We start from the raw sequence: 13,156 nt of genomic DNA on the forward strand, positions 1-13,156 counted from the left end.
CTGGCAAAGCAATCAAAAATGGCCCAAGTACTTGGGACCCTGCAGCTGGGTGGGAGACTGGGAGGAAGCCTCTGGCTCCTGGCTTTGGATTGGCTCAGCTCAGGCTGTTGCAGCCATTTGAGAAGTAAACCAGAGGATTGGAGACATTTCTCTCTGTCTCTCCCTCTCACTGTTTGTAACTACTTCTCAAATAAATAAAATAAAAATTTTATTTTAAAATAAAATTTAAAAAAAGAAAGGAAGAAAACATTAAAGTGCTTATAACAAAACTGACGCATGTGAATATTCAGTGAATTGTCAACTTTAATTGTCATGATTTATATCAGTTTATTCACAGAGTTGTAAATGATTTGCCTTGTTTGATTCACATCTCACTATTTTTACATACTATTAGTGACTGTGGGGAGCAACTCGGACTAGACTAAGCTACTGGAATTAAGACTTATTCTATGCATCTGCTCTCCCACAATATGGCGCTGAGAAGGGAGAAACAGCCTCTACACAGCTGCCTCCAGTTCAACCAATAAACTGTAGGACCTACTCCTGATTGGAGGAGAGCAGCGTACTCGGCGTGTGGGTAGCAGAGTTGGGATTGGTGGAAGAGGACTATAAAGGAGGAGAGAGACAACATGCACCAGGAACATCTAAGGGGAACATCCAAGAGGAACATCTGAGCAGCCCCCGAGAGAGCCGGCCGGCGGTGTGCTGCTCCCCTGCGGAAGTGGGGAAAGTGGCCAGGGGGAACCGCCCTTCCACGGAGGTGGAAGGGACGGCAGCCAACCCGGGAAGAACCAGCAGCAAACCCGGGAAGGGCCGAGCAGACAGAAGAACAGCGCAGGGTCCTGTGTCATTCCTCCACGAAGACGGGGAGCGACAGTGACTTTAGTAAAATGTTCCATTTGAATAACCCCATTAGCAGCTGAATTGTGTCACCCCAAAATTCACATGTTGAAATCACAACCTCCAGCAACTCAAGATATACCTGTATTTGGAGAAAAGTGAAGATGAGGTGGATAGGAAGGCATCCTGATCCAATGGTGTCCTTGTAAGAAAAGGAAGAGCCATCAGGAATGTGCCTGCAAAATAAGAAAGACCCGATGAGAACACAGCAGGAGCCAGCTATCTATAAGCCAAGGAGAGAGACCTCAAAAGTAACCTACCGTGTTGACACCCTGATCTTGGACTTCGAACCTGCAGAACTGTGAGGAAATACATTTCAGCCATCACAGAGTGTGCTATTTTGTGATTGCAATCCTGGCAAACAAATCTGCTTTCTAGCATTTTGTAACACTTCCCAGTGATTTCTGAGGTTTTCAGCTTTGGAGTTGCTCCATCAAAGTCGAGGTGGACAGGAGTCTGCGTTTTAAACTGCTCCAAGGATAATGAATTAAAAGGTAGAGGACAAGAGCCACCAGCCTGCAGAGTCAGTTCTAGAGGCTTTGTTGGTTTGCTTGGTTTGGTTTTTATAATCAGCCTATTTTATTATGCCCTGCATGTTTCTTAGCTCTGGCTTTGGAATATCTTGTAGGTGAGCAGTTATTTTCTGCCCTGTTACCTTAATTATGTACTTGTTATTTTCATCTGTAAACAGGCTTTTTTCCATTCTGTCACCTACTACTTCATTGTCTCATTAATATCTCTTCCATTGTCAGTACAAGTTCATTTAAATAGGGATAACTCCCCAGCTCTGTGGCATCTACCTGGGAATCATTAAATGGTTTCTATTTATTTCTTTCAGAGGAGATTGTCTAACTTCCTTGTGGTTCTCTTATCACCTTGCAATGAAATTATTTATGTATCTATCTCTTATGAATTGAAAGATGAGACCTTGTAACAGGTTTATAATTCATAATTTATTTATAAATTTATACATATATGTAAGTATATATTAGCAAAATAACTCTATAGCAATAATAGCAGAAAGTTAGTATAAGTGCTATTAGTATCACTCAGTAAATCTGTTAAAATAAATGGCATAAAAGTACAATTTCCAACTTCCTTGCCCCATGTCCTTATTTCAGCATTGCAAAATTCTTAAAATCAGTGTCACTGGTATCATTTAACTCAAGCAGGAGTTTGCCTACCAAAGGTTAGGCTTACCAGTGAACATTCCACTTTGCTTTATTTTAACTAAGGATCCTTTCATTAACTTTTATTTGAACTTCAGTTCCTAGAAAAATCCCTGGTCTGTTCTTGGCAGAGGAACATCATCAGGCACCCCCTTGTGGGTCTCCAACTCCCCTTTCTGAAAACAAAGACAAACCACTGAGCGTGATTATTTTAGGTCATATGGAGATTACATCCCTGTGAAGCCCACCCAACTCTCCTGAAGCTCAGGGGTCAGCGTCATGCAGAGAAGTGTCTTGTGCAGAAAGTCGTATTGCCAAATAATTGCATCTGTGACATTTTTTAACCTGTTGGCTGCCAACATCAAAGAATTTGTGGAAACTCCTGTCTCTGCTCCTCTGCAGTGCTGAGACTGGGCCTATTGAGAAAGTGGGACCAAGACAACACAGCATTAGAGGACGTGGTGAAAGGAAGAATTCTCTTCCTCTGAACCTATCTCCATAGTCACTGTGCTTCACCTTGGAGACAACCTGCTCAGCCTCAATGGGCTTCGATGTGCTCCTGGATCAAGCTGGAAGTCTGGGGAGATTTCAGATCCTTCAGATTGCCTTCTTATTTGTCACCAGTATGATAACATACCCTCAAGCTCTGTTGGAGAACTTCACTGCAGCCATCCCTGGGCATCGCTGCTGGGTCCCCCTCCTGGACAACCACACCACCTCTGGCAATGACTCTGACATCCTCAGCCAAGACGCCCTCCTGAGAGTCTCCATCCCGCTGGATGCAAACCTGAGGCCAGAGAAGTGCCGTCGCTTCACCCATCCCCAGTGGCAGCTCCTTCATCTGAACAGGACCTTCCCCAATGTAAGTGAGTCAGACACAGAGCCCTGTGTGGATGGCTGGGTGTACGACCAGAGCTCCTTCTCCTCCACCATTGTGACTAAGGTAAGAGTCCTCATTAAACCTCTTTATAGAGAAGTGATGTGAACTGAAGGTGTTTGGAGTTAACACAAAGAATGGACTGAGAATTCTCTACCAACTTATTTTATCAAATGAAGAAAGTCTTCATTCCTTCAGCAATTAGCAATTGCTTATCTGTACCACAATATCAAGGGTGCTAGTATGGAGGTTAATGAATTGAACAAACTATACCTCAACCTACTACTATATCATTTTATCTGGAGATGATAATCAATTGAAGTGCTACTAGGCTTATGATATGCAAAGTCAGTGCTACTCAGTACTTACTGCAAAACTGATGCACAAAGCAAGTAAAGTAGAACCTGTATACATAGGATCCAGGCATCAGTCCTGTTGAAGCTCTCTAGCTGATTTGATGAGTGGCCAACACAAAAACAGATACATGGAGACAAACGGTCAATAGTACTAGTTAGCACAAAAATAAAAATGAAAATCAAAACCACAGGGAGAAATCATCTACCCCGGTTAGAATGGCTATCATCAAAAAGACAAAAAATAACTCATGCTGGCCTGTATGTGGAGGGCGGGGAACTCTTATACACTGCTGATGGAAATGTAAATTAGTACAGCCATTATGGAGAACAGTATAAGACTTCTTGAAAAACTAGAAAGAGAACTGCCATATGACCTAGCAAACTCACCACTGGGTATATATTCAAAAAACATGAAATCATTATTTGTTCCACCACGGTTATTGCTCTTCACTGTAGCCTGGATTTGGAATTGACCAGGTTTCCATCATCACATGAATTAATAAAGAATATATGGGAGACCACATTGTGGTAGAGTGGGTTAAGATGCTACCTGCAATGCTGGCATCCCATGTAAGCACTGATTTCACTCCCATCTGCTCCATTTCTCTGCTAATGCCACTGGGAAAGCAGCAGAAGATGTCCCAAGGGCTTTGGCCCCTGCCACTCATGTGGGAGCCTCTGATGGGGTTCCAGATCCTGGCTTTGACCTGTCCTGTCCTTGAGTATTATATCCATGTGTGGAGTGAACCAGTAGATGAAAGATCTTTCTCCGTGTGTGTCCCTCCCCAAATCTCTGTAACTCTGATTTTCAAGTGTGTAATTAATTTTTTTCAAATGAAATATATATTCACAATGGAATCCCATTCAGTTATTTAAAAAGAATGAAATCTTGTTATTGGCATCAAACTGGATGGAACTTAAAGACATATATTAAATGAAATAAGTCAGTCACAGGGAGACAAATATTACATGTTCTTTCACATATGTGGGAGTTAAAATAAGCCTCAATATGAACATAGAATGTTGATCACTAGAAGCTGAGAGGAATGTGAGGGACAGATTGGACTTTGGATTTTAAAACACAGTGTCGCTCCCCCATTTGCGGAGGAACGACACAGGACCCTGCGCTGTTCTTTTGTCTGATCAGCCCTTCCTGGGTTTGCTGCTGGTCCTTCCCGGGTTGGCTGCCAACCCCTCCACCTCCGTGGAGGGGCGGTACCCCCTGCCACTTTCCCCGCTTCCGCGGAGAAGCGGCACACTGCCGGCCGGCTCTCTCGGGGGCTGCTCAGATGTTCCTCAGGTGTTCCCTCAGATGTTCCTGGTGCATGTTGTCTCTCTCCTCCTTTATAGTCCTCTTCCACCAATCCCAACTCTGCTACCCACACGCCTAGTACGCTGCTCTCCTCCAATCAGGAGCAGGATCAGCTCCTGCAGGTTATTGGTCAAACTGGAGGCAGCTGTGTAGAAGTTGTTTGGTCTCTCTCAGCGCCATATTGTGGGAGAGCAGATGCATAGAATAAGTCTTAATTCCAGTAACTTAGTCTAGTCTCAGTTGCTCCCCACACAGAGGAAAATAAAGAGTGGCTAATGGAGAGTGGCAAATATGTATGATGTTAAAAATATTGGAAGCTGGGAGAGTGCTACATAGAAACTCACATAGCTCTAAAATTTTAGTTTTTTAATTTTAAAACTTCTAAAATGAAAAGTTTTAAAAGAAAAAACTAAACCATTTTGTAATAATTAGTATAAACACTTGAGTGACATGCTAATGATATGATGAAGGAAAAAAACCTTGTATTTGCCTAAGTATTTAAATTTTGGTAACTTAAGTTACTTAAAATAACATTTTATGTGAATTTAATTTTGGTACCTCACAAATGTGTTGACAGTGATACAGTAAAGGGATTTGGTGCTCTAGGGGAAAAATGACTGAAGTCGTGTACACACATGGTAACAGATTATCAGAAGAGTATGAGGAAAAAGAGGCAGTGGCATTTGAAAGGTTGCTATGAGTTTCAGTATTTCTAGAGTGTGGGCAACCAGAGGGAAGTGACTGTAGATTAAATTGGAGAAGAAGGCAGAACCCCATAGCAGGAGCCCGTGTGTATCACATGGAGGAGTTTGTGGTCAGGCTCCACCAAAGGGCTGAAGCTCTCCTAACACTCTGCTGTGCTGCTTCCTCTTCCAGTGGGACCTCGTCTGTGAATCTCAGTCACAAAAATCAGTGGTTCAAACCGTGTTCCTGAGTGGGTCGCTGCTGGGAAGTCTGATATTTGGCTATCTCTCAGACAGGTAAGTGTCACCTCACTTTATTTGGGGTTGTTGACCACATGATCCACACATTCATTTATTTTAGAAGACTTTGATAAGCTCACACTGTGCCCTTTATGCTGGGTTACATACTCACCTAATTGTCTGATTTCAGGGAGCTACAATAAGCATATTTGCTACCTGACCTGAATATTATAATTGTTATGACGAATCTTTTCATTGTGTGCATAATAGAGGACATAAAAAGGCATTTAAATAAAATTCAAGCAAGTTTTATGAGTGAATCTCAGAGCATATTGAAGGGTGTGAGAATTATGGGTTGGAGTTAATTCAATAAAAGGAGAGATAGAGAATTTGAGGCATGTTCAAAACCACAAAATTGTGAAATAATGTTGTTGGCCTTGGCGATGATATGAAACACCTGGAACCTGCGAGGTCACTGGTGGTGGACACTTGTAGACTGGCATCATTTTGTGTCTGCAGCATAGATGCACAGGTACAGTGGGTCGTCATTGTTGTAAAATCTCTTGTTGTGAAATAACATCGGGTAGATATGGTGGTAAACCTTACAGCAATAACCTGAGAGCTGAACCTTGTGAAATAGGTACAATAGGTAATATTTGCCACCATAAAATGTAAATCATCTTAAGAAATTATGATGGTTTTAGTATAAAAATTGGAGATTTCTGGTGTCTCGGATCAGCTTCTGAAGGAGGCAACCATGCCTGTCACTCAGGATGCCTCTTACTAGAACATTCAGAGAACTACAGACGCTCATTGCCATCCAGTTGTCAAAGTTAAAAGCTATGCCCTTTGAGTTTACACAGTTACATATTACATACATAGAACTAACTTGTCCTAGCTTTCTTTTATATATATATATATATATATATATATATATATATAAAGGGAAAATGTTCATATATTTTATATACACAGTTTTAAAAACATAATGACACCTTCCACATCTTTCTCTCCCTCATGCCCACCCTTCATCCTCCTTAGTTTCTTATTTTTCTTTGAAAATTTTCAATGATATATTTCAATTTCCATGATAATTATAGGATTAATTCTCCACTACATTAAAAAAACTCAATAAGTAGTAAGTAGAAAAACCACTGATTCTCAAATACATAAATAAATCTTTTTAAAAAAGGTCAATTTTGCTCACATACATTGTATTTCTGTACTCTATATAATAGTTACCACAAATCAGAGAAAACATGACACATGTCTTTTTAAGACTGGCTTATTTCACTAAGCATAATGGTCTCCAATTGCATCGATTTTGTTGTGAAAGACAGGATTTCATTCTATTTTATGGCTGGGTAGTATTCCATGGTGTACATTTATCACAATTTCTTTATCCAGTAATCAATTGATGTACATTTGAATTGATTCCATATCTTAGCTACATAAATTGTGCTGTTATAAATGTGGAACATGCAGATTTCATTTCCTTTGGGTAAATTCCAAGGAGTGGGGTGGCTGGGTCATATGGTAGATCTATTTTCAGATTTCTGAAGAATCTCCTACTGTCTTCCATAATGGTTGCATAAGTTTACATTGCCAGCAACAGTGTATTAGGGTACATTTTCCCCCACATCCTCACCAGCACATGTGACTTTTTAATTTTTGGATGATAGATATTCAAACTGGGGTGAGGGGAACCTCATTATAGTTTTTATTTGCCTTTCTCTAATGGCTCATGATGTTGAGCAACTTTTCATGTGTCTGTTGGCCATTTGTATTTTATCCTTTATCATATACCTGGTAATACATTAGACCATTTCTTCAATGGAATATTTGTTTTGTTGCTGAGTTTCTTGAGCCCCTTATATATTCAAGATATTAATCACTTATCAGATGTATAGTTTTCCAATGTTTTCTCCCATACTGTCATTTGAGTATTTCCTTTGTTGGGTGTTTCTTTGTTGATTTTTTTCTACAGAGAAGCTTCTTAGCTTGATGTAATCCCATCTGTCTATTTTTGCTTTTATTGCCTGTGCTTCTGGGATTTTATCCAAAAAGCCCTTGTCTATGCCAAAATCTTGCAGTGTTTCCAATGTTTTCTTCTATTAATTTGACTGTTTCATATCTTAGATCTAGATCCTTGATCCAATGTGTTTTTTTATACGGTGTAAGGTAGAGGTGTTTCATATTTCTGCATAAGGTGGACCAATTCTCCCAACACCATTTGTTGATGAGACTGACTTTTCTGCAGGAATTGAATTTTAGTTTGTCAAAGATTAGTTGATTGTATATGCATGGATTAATTTCTGGTGTCTCTGTTATATTCCATTGTTCCACATATCTATTTTTGCACAAGCACCCAGCTTTTTTGATTGTAACTGTCATGTAATATGTCTTGAAATATGGTACCGTAATGCCTCTGGCTTTGTTTGCTGTTTAAGATTGCTTAGGTATTCAGGATCTCATGTGTTTCTATGTGAATTTTAGGGCCTATTTCCCTAGATCTGAGAAGAAAATCCCTGGTATTTTTATTGGGATCACTTTGAATCTGTAAAATTGCTTTGGGCAGTGAGGACATTTTAACAATATTAATTCTTCCAATCCATGAACATGGAAGGTTTTTCATTTTGTGTGTGTGTGTTTATATTCCTTTCCTTAATGTTTTTAAATTTTCTTTGTAGAACTCTTTCATATCCTTGGCTAAATTTATCACAAGGTCTTTACATTTTTGTAGAAATGATAAATGCGACTAATCTTACAAGTTTCTTCTCAGCCATGGCATTTTTGTGATACAAATGCTGTTGACTGTTGTGTGTTTTTATTTACGCTGAAGCTTTTCCAAACTCTAACAAGTTCCAGTAATCTGTTGGTGGAGCTTTTGATTCCCCTAAGTATAGAATCCTGTCATCAGGAAGCAGGGGTAATTTGTTCCTCCTTTCCCCTATATATCCCTTTGATTTCTTTTTTTTTCCCTAATTACTGTGGCTTTAAATTCCAGAACTGTATGAAATAGTAATGGAGGGAGTGGACATTCTTGTCTGGTTCCACATCCAGTGAAAATGCTTCCAGCTTTTCCTCATTCAACATTCTGGCTGTGGTTTGTCATAGATTGTCTTGATTGTGTTGAGGTTCATCCCTTCTATACCCAATTTCTTAAGATTTTCTAAATTATGAAGACATTGTATTTTATGAAATGATTTTTCTGCATATATTGAGATAATCATATGGTTTATTCTTCAGTTTGTTAATGTGAGGTATCGTGTTTATTGATTTGCATATGTTGAACCATGCCTGCATCCAGGCGTAAATCCCACTTGGTCCACATGGATGATCTTTTTGATGTGTGCTTGGATTCAGATAGCTAGTGTTTTGTTGAAGATTTTTGCATCTATGTTCACGAGGGATATTGGTGTCTAATTTTTCTTTGTTGTATCTTTTTCTGTTTTTGGAATTAAGGTAATGCTGACCTCATAGAAGGAGTTTGGGAGGATTCACTCCTTTCAATTGTTTTGAATGGTTTAAGAAAAATCGGATTAGTTTTTCTTTAAAAATTTGGTAGGATTCAGCAGTGAAGCCATCCAGTCATGGACTTCCCTTTGTTGGTAGGGTCTTTATTACTACTCCTTTTCATCTACTAAAAAAGCTGCGTGATGCAGTGAGAGATCTTCCATTGCTGCTTCATACCCTAAGTACCCTAACATAGCTAGGGATGCACCAGGCTGCAGTCAGGAGCCTAGAACATTGTCTGGGTCTCCCATATGAGGGGCATTCAATTGAATGCCTCCCAAGATGCATTAGGAAAAAGCTGCATCAGGGGCAGAATGGCTGGGACTGAAACTGCCACTCCCGCTTGGAATGCAGGCATCCAAAGCAGCACCACTACATCATAATGCCTACTCCTCATGTAAATTTGTATTCAACAATAAAAAAATGCTATCATCACATGCATCAGTGCAGAAGAAACATTATATAACACACAATCAAATGATATGATTCCAATTTTTTAAAAAAGAAACAAAAATTAATTTTAAAATACAAGCCAAATTAATGCATTGTATTTTAACTTGTGAAATTATATACCTTTGTGGAAGTAGGAGCTAAAAGAATGCACAATTGGGGATTCTTGTGTAAGAACAATGATGCATTTCATCAGGGTCTGGTAGAGTACCTTGATTTTTTTCTGTTTCATTTTTTTAAGATTTACTTATTTATTTGAAAGTCAGAGTTACAGAGAGGCAGAGAGAGGCAGGGAGAGAGAGAGAGAGAGAGAGAGAGAGAAAGTCTTCCATCCACTGTTTCACTCCCCAGTTGGCTTTAATGGCTGAAGCTACTCTGATCTGAAGCCAGAAGCCAGGAGCTTCTGAGTCAACTACGTGGATGCAGGGGCCCAAGGACTTGAGCCAACTTAAACTGCTTTCACAGACCATGGAAGAGAGCTGGATCAGAAGTGGAGCAGCCAGGACTCAAACCTGTGACCATATGGGATGCCGGCACTGCAGATGGTGGCTTTACCTGCTATGCCACAGTGCTGGCTCTGAGTACCTTGTTTTATGAAAAGCTTATTGATAGTTCAGAGGCAAAGTATAGATTGATTTCACTCCTAACTGCTCTAAAGACAAGGCACAAACTCACTATATTCAATGCATACATTTGTATAGCAAACTTTTTTTTTTGGGGTAAATTTTTATATTTCATTTTCTTCTATATGACTTCATATGAAAAGAGACTTCCTGGTGATTGTTGACTAACAGAGAGTTGATAATGGTCTTGTATGTACTAGGAGGATTACATCTGTGATTTCTATTGTTGACAAATATAATTATTCCATTAGCCTCCAATGCAGTGCTACAAATGAGAAACATTTATCCTGACTTCTAAATGTGCCATCTTCTGTTAGGTTTCCTACACATTATGTTTCTCCCTAAATAACCTTATTTCTTAGATATGGTCGGAAGGGGTTTTACACATGGTGTCTCCTGCTGACGGCTATCGTGGACACCTGTGCAACCTTTGCTCCCACCTTCCTCATCTTCTGCATTCTACGCTTCTTGGCTGGATTTTCTGCTATAACTGTTGTAGCAAACGCTTTCCTTCTTGGTAAGTTAACAATTTAAAACTTTTATTGTACCACTGCCTTGAATTGATCTTGAAATTGCCCTTTGTCTGAAATAATTGTGTATATATTTTTTCAGTAACAGAGTGGTCAGTGTCCAAGTCACAACATATAGGAGCAACACTGATGTTATGTTCCTACAGTGTTGGGCAGATACTCTTAGGAGGATTAGCTTTTGCCATTCGAGACTGGCAAACACTGCATCTGATTATGTCTATACCCTTCTTTGTCTTCTTCCTGATTTCCAGGTATGTACAACCACAGGGGAGGCACTGTGGGAATATACAGGAAAATGTTGACATTTAACATGTTTGGTACTGGTCTGACACTGAGCCATGTTCCCTACTGAAATCCATTGAACTACTTGGAATGCAAAGAAGGGGAAAAAAATGATACATGACCACAGATGCTAAGACTTTACAGTCATCATTGTAGTACAGTAAAGAAAGAATTATTTGTTAAAACATTATTAATAAAAAACAGTATACACTTAGTAATGAAGCAAAGATACTATTTATTTAGCTTTGGAAGTCAAAAAGTGATGGAAATTCTTTGGTGGCTCTTGTCCTTCTAAGTGATATTGCATCAAAGACAATGAGCTTATCTCCACAAGTATTTGACATAAGAAGAGTATGCCTTCTCCAGCATTAAAAATTGGCAAGTATTTTAGGCATGGAAAGCCAAGTCATTCTGGGAAAAAAAAGAAGACCTAAATGAAGATCTCTGCGAGTGAGATCCCAGTGGAAAGAACAGGGCCATCAAAGAAGGAGGTACCTTTCTCTGAAGGGAGGAGAGAACTTCCACTTTGACTATGACCCTGTCAGAATAAGATTGAAGTCAGCGAACCCAAAAGGCTTCCATAGCCTTGGCAACTCATGACTAGAGCCTAGGGAGATTACTGACGCCATAAACAAGGGTGTCAAATTGTTAAGTCAACAACAGGAGTCACTGTGTACTTACTTCTCATGTGGGATCTGTCCTTAATGTGTTGTCCACTGTGAAGTAATGCTATAACTAGTACTGAAACAGTATTTTTACACTTTGTGTTTCTGTATGGGTGCAAACTGATGAAATCTTTACTTAATATATACTGAATCGATCTTCTGTATATAAAGATAATTGAAAATGAATCTTGATGTGAATGGAATGGGAGAGGGAACGGGAGATGGGAGGGGTGCAAGTGGGAGGGAAATTCTGGGGGGGGAAAGCCAATGTAATCCATAAACTGTACTTTCGAAATTTATAGTTCCTAAATAAAAAGAAAAAAAAAGAATTGGCATGGAGAAATCAAGGACAATTGAAGAATAAAGCATCCAAACATTGGGTCCTCAATAAAGGCAACAAAAACTGGGAAAAAAATCAGAATTACCTTTTTCAGAAATCTAAACTGATGCCTGCAGTGATTCATTGAATCTTTAATTCAAGAAAAATAGCTGATTTCAGTATGAATAATGAATTTTGCGGTATTTCAAATATATACTAATTTTATTCCTACTCTCCATATATGGTATAGCCTTGAACAAAAAATATAATGGTGTTTATTCTTGGTATTAGCAGAGCAGGGTTTGATTTATTTCTTTTTTTATTTAGTAAATATAAATTTCCAAAGTACAGTTTATGGATTACAATGGCTTCCCCCCCCCTATAATTTCCCTCCCACTCACACCCCTCCCATCTCCCATTCCCTCTCCCATTCCATTCACATCAAGATTCATTATCAATTATCTTTATATACAGAAGATCGATTTAGTATATATTAAGTAAAGATTTCATCAGTTTGCACCCCCATAGAAACACAAAATGTAAAATACTGTTTCAGTACTAGTTATAGCATTACTTCACAGTGGACAACACATTAAGGACAGATCCCATATGAGAAGGAAGGAAGTACACAGTGACTCCTGTTGTTGACTTAACAATTTGACACCCTTGTTTATGGCGTCAGTAATCTCCCTAGGCTCTAGTCATGAGTTGCCAAGGCTATGGAAGCCTTTTGGTTTCTCCGACTTTCATCTTATTCCGACATGGTCATAGTCAAAGTGGAAGTTCTCTCCTCCCTTCAGAGAAAGGTACCTCCTTCTTTGATGGCCCCATTCTTTCCACTGGGATCTCACTCACAGAGATCTTTCATTTAGGTCTTCTTTTTTTTTCCCAGAATGACTTGGCTTTCCATGCCTAAAATACTCTCCTGGGCTCTTCATTCATATCCAAATGCCTTAAGGGCTGATTCTGAGGCCAGAGTGCTATTTAGGACATCTGCCATTCTATGAGTCTGCTGTGAATCCCACTTCCCATGTTGGATTGTTCTCTCTCTTTTTTATTCTATTAGTTAGTATTAGCAGACATTAATCTTGTTTGTGTGATCCCTTTGACTCTTAGACCTATCAGTGTGATCAATTGTGAACTGAAACTGATCACTTGGACTAGTGAGATGGCATTGGTACATGCCACCTTGATGGGATTGTATTGGAATCCCCTGGCACATTTCTAACTCCAC

General features: G+C 39.4%; 1 protein-coding gene across 3 annotated transcripts in view; it reads left to right on the plus strand.

The window, feature by feature from the left end:
* Positions 1 to 273: 273 nt before the first annotated feature.
* Positions 274 to 13,156, plus strand: part of LOC100344770 (steroid transmembrane transporter SLC22A24-like) — a 61,839-nt gene continuing 48,956 nt past the window's right edge. Inside the window, exons 1-5 of one of the 3 annotated variants that reach the window (XM_008274346.4) lie at positions 275 to 1,394; positions 2,168 to 3,012; positions 5,491 to 5,594; positions 10,489 to 10,643; positions 10,739 to 10,907. In XM_008274346.4, coding sequence (XP_008272568.2) covers positions 2,611 to 3,012; positions 5,491 to 5,594; positions 10,489 to 10,643; positions 10,739 to 10,907 — 830 coding nt within the window. In that variant the 5' untranslated portion in view covers positions 275 to 1,394; positions 2,168 to 2,610. Of the gene's footprint in view, positions 1,395 to 2,167; positions 3,013 to 5,490; positions 5,595 to 10,488; positions 10,644 to 10,738; positions 10,908 to 13,156 lie in introns of all 3 variants that reach the window. The other 2 variants (XM_002720989.5, XM_008274347.4) reach the window with 2 other exon arrangements.

The sequence above is a fragment of the Oryctolagus cuniculus genome, chromosome 1, assembly GCF_964237555.1.
Source record: "Oryctolagus cuniculus chromosome 1, mOryCun1.1, whole genome shotgun sequence".
Classification (NCBI taxonomy): domain Eukaryota; kingdom Metazoa; phylum Chordata; class Mammalia; order Lagomorpha; family Leporidae; genus Oryctolagus; species Oryctolagus cuniculus.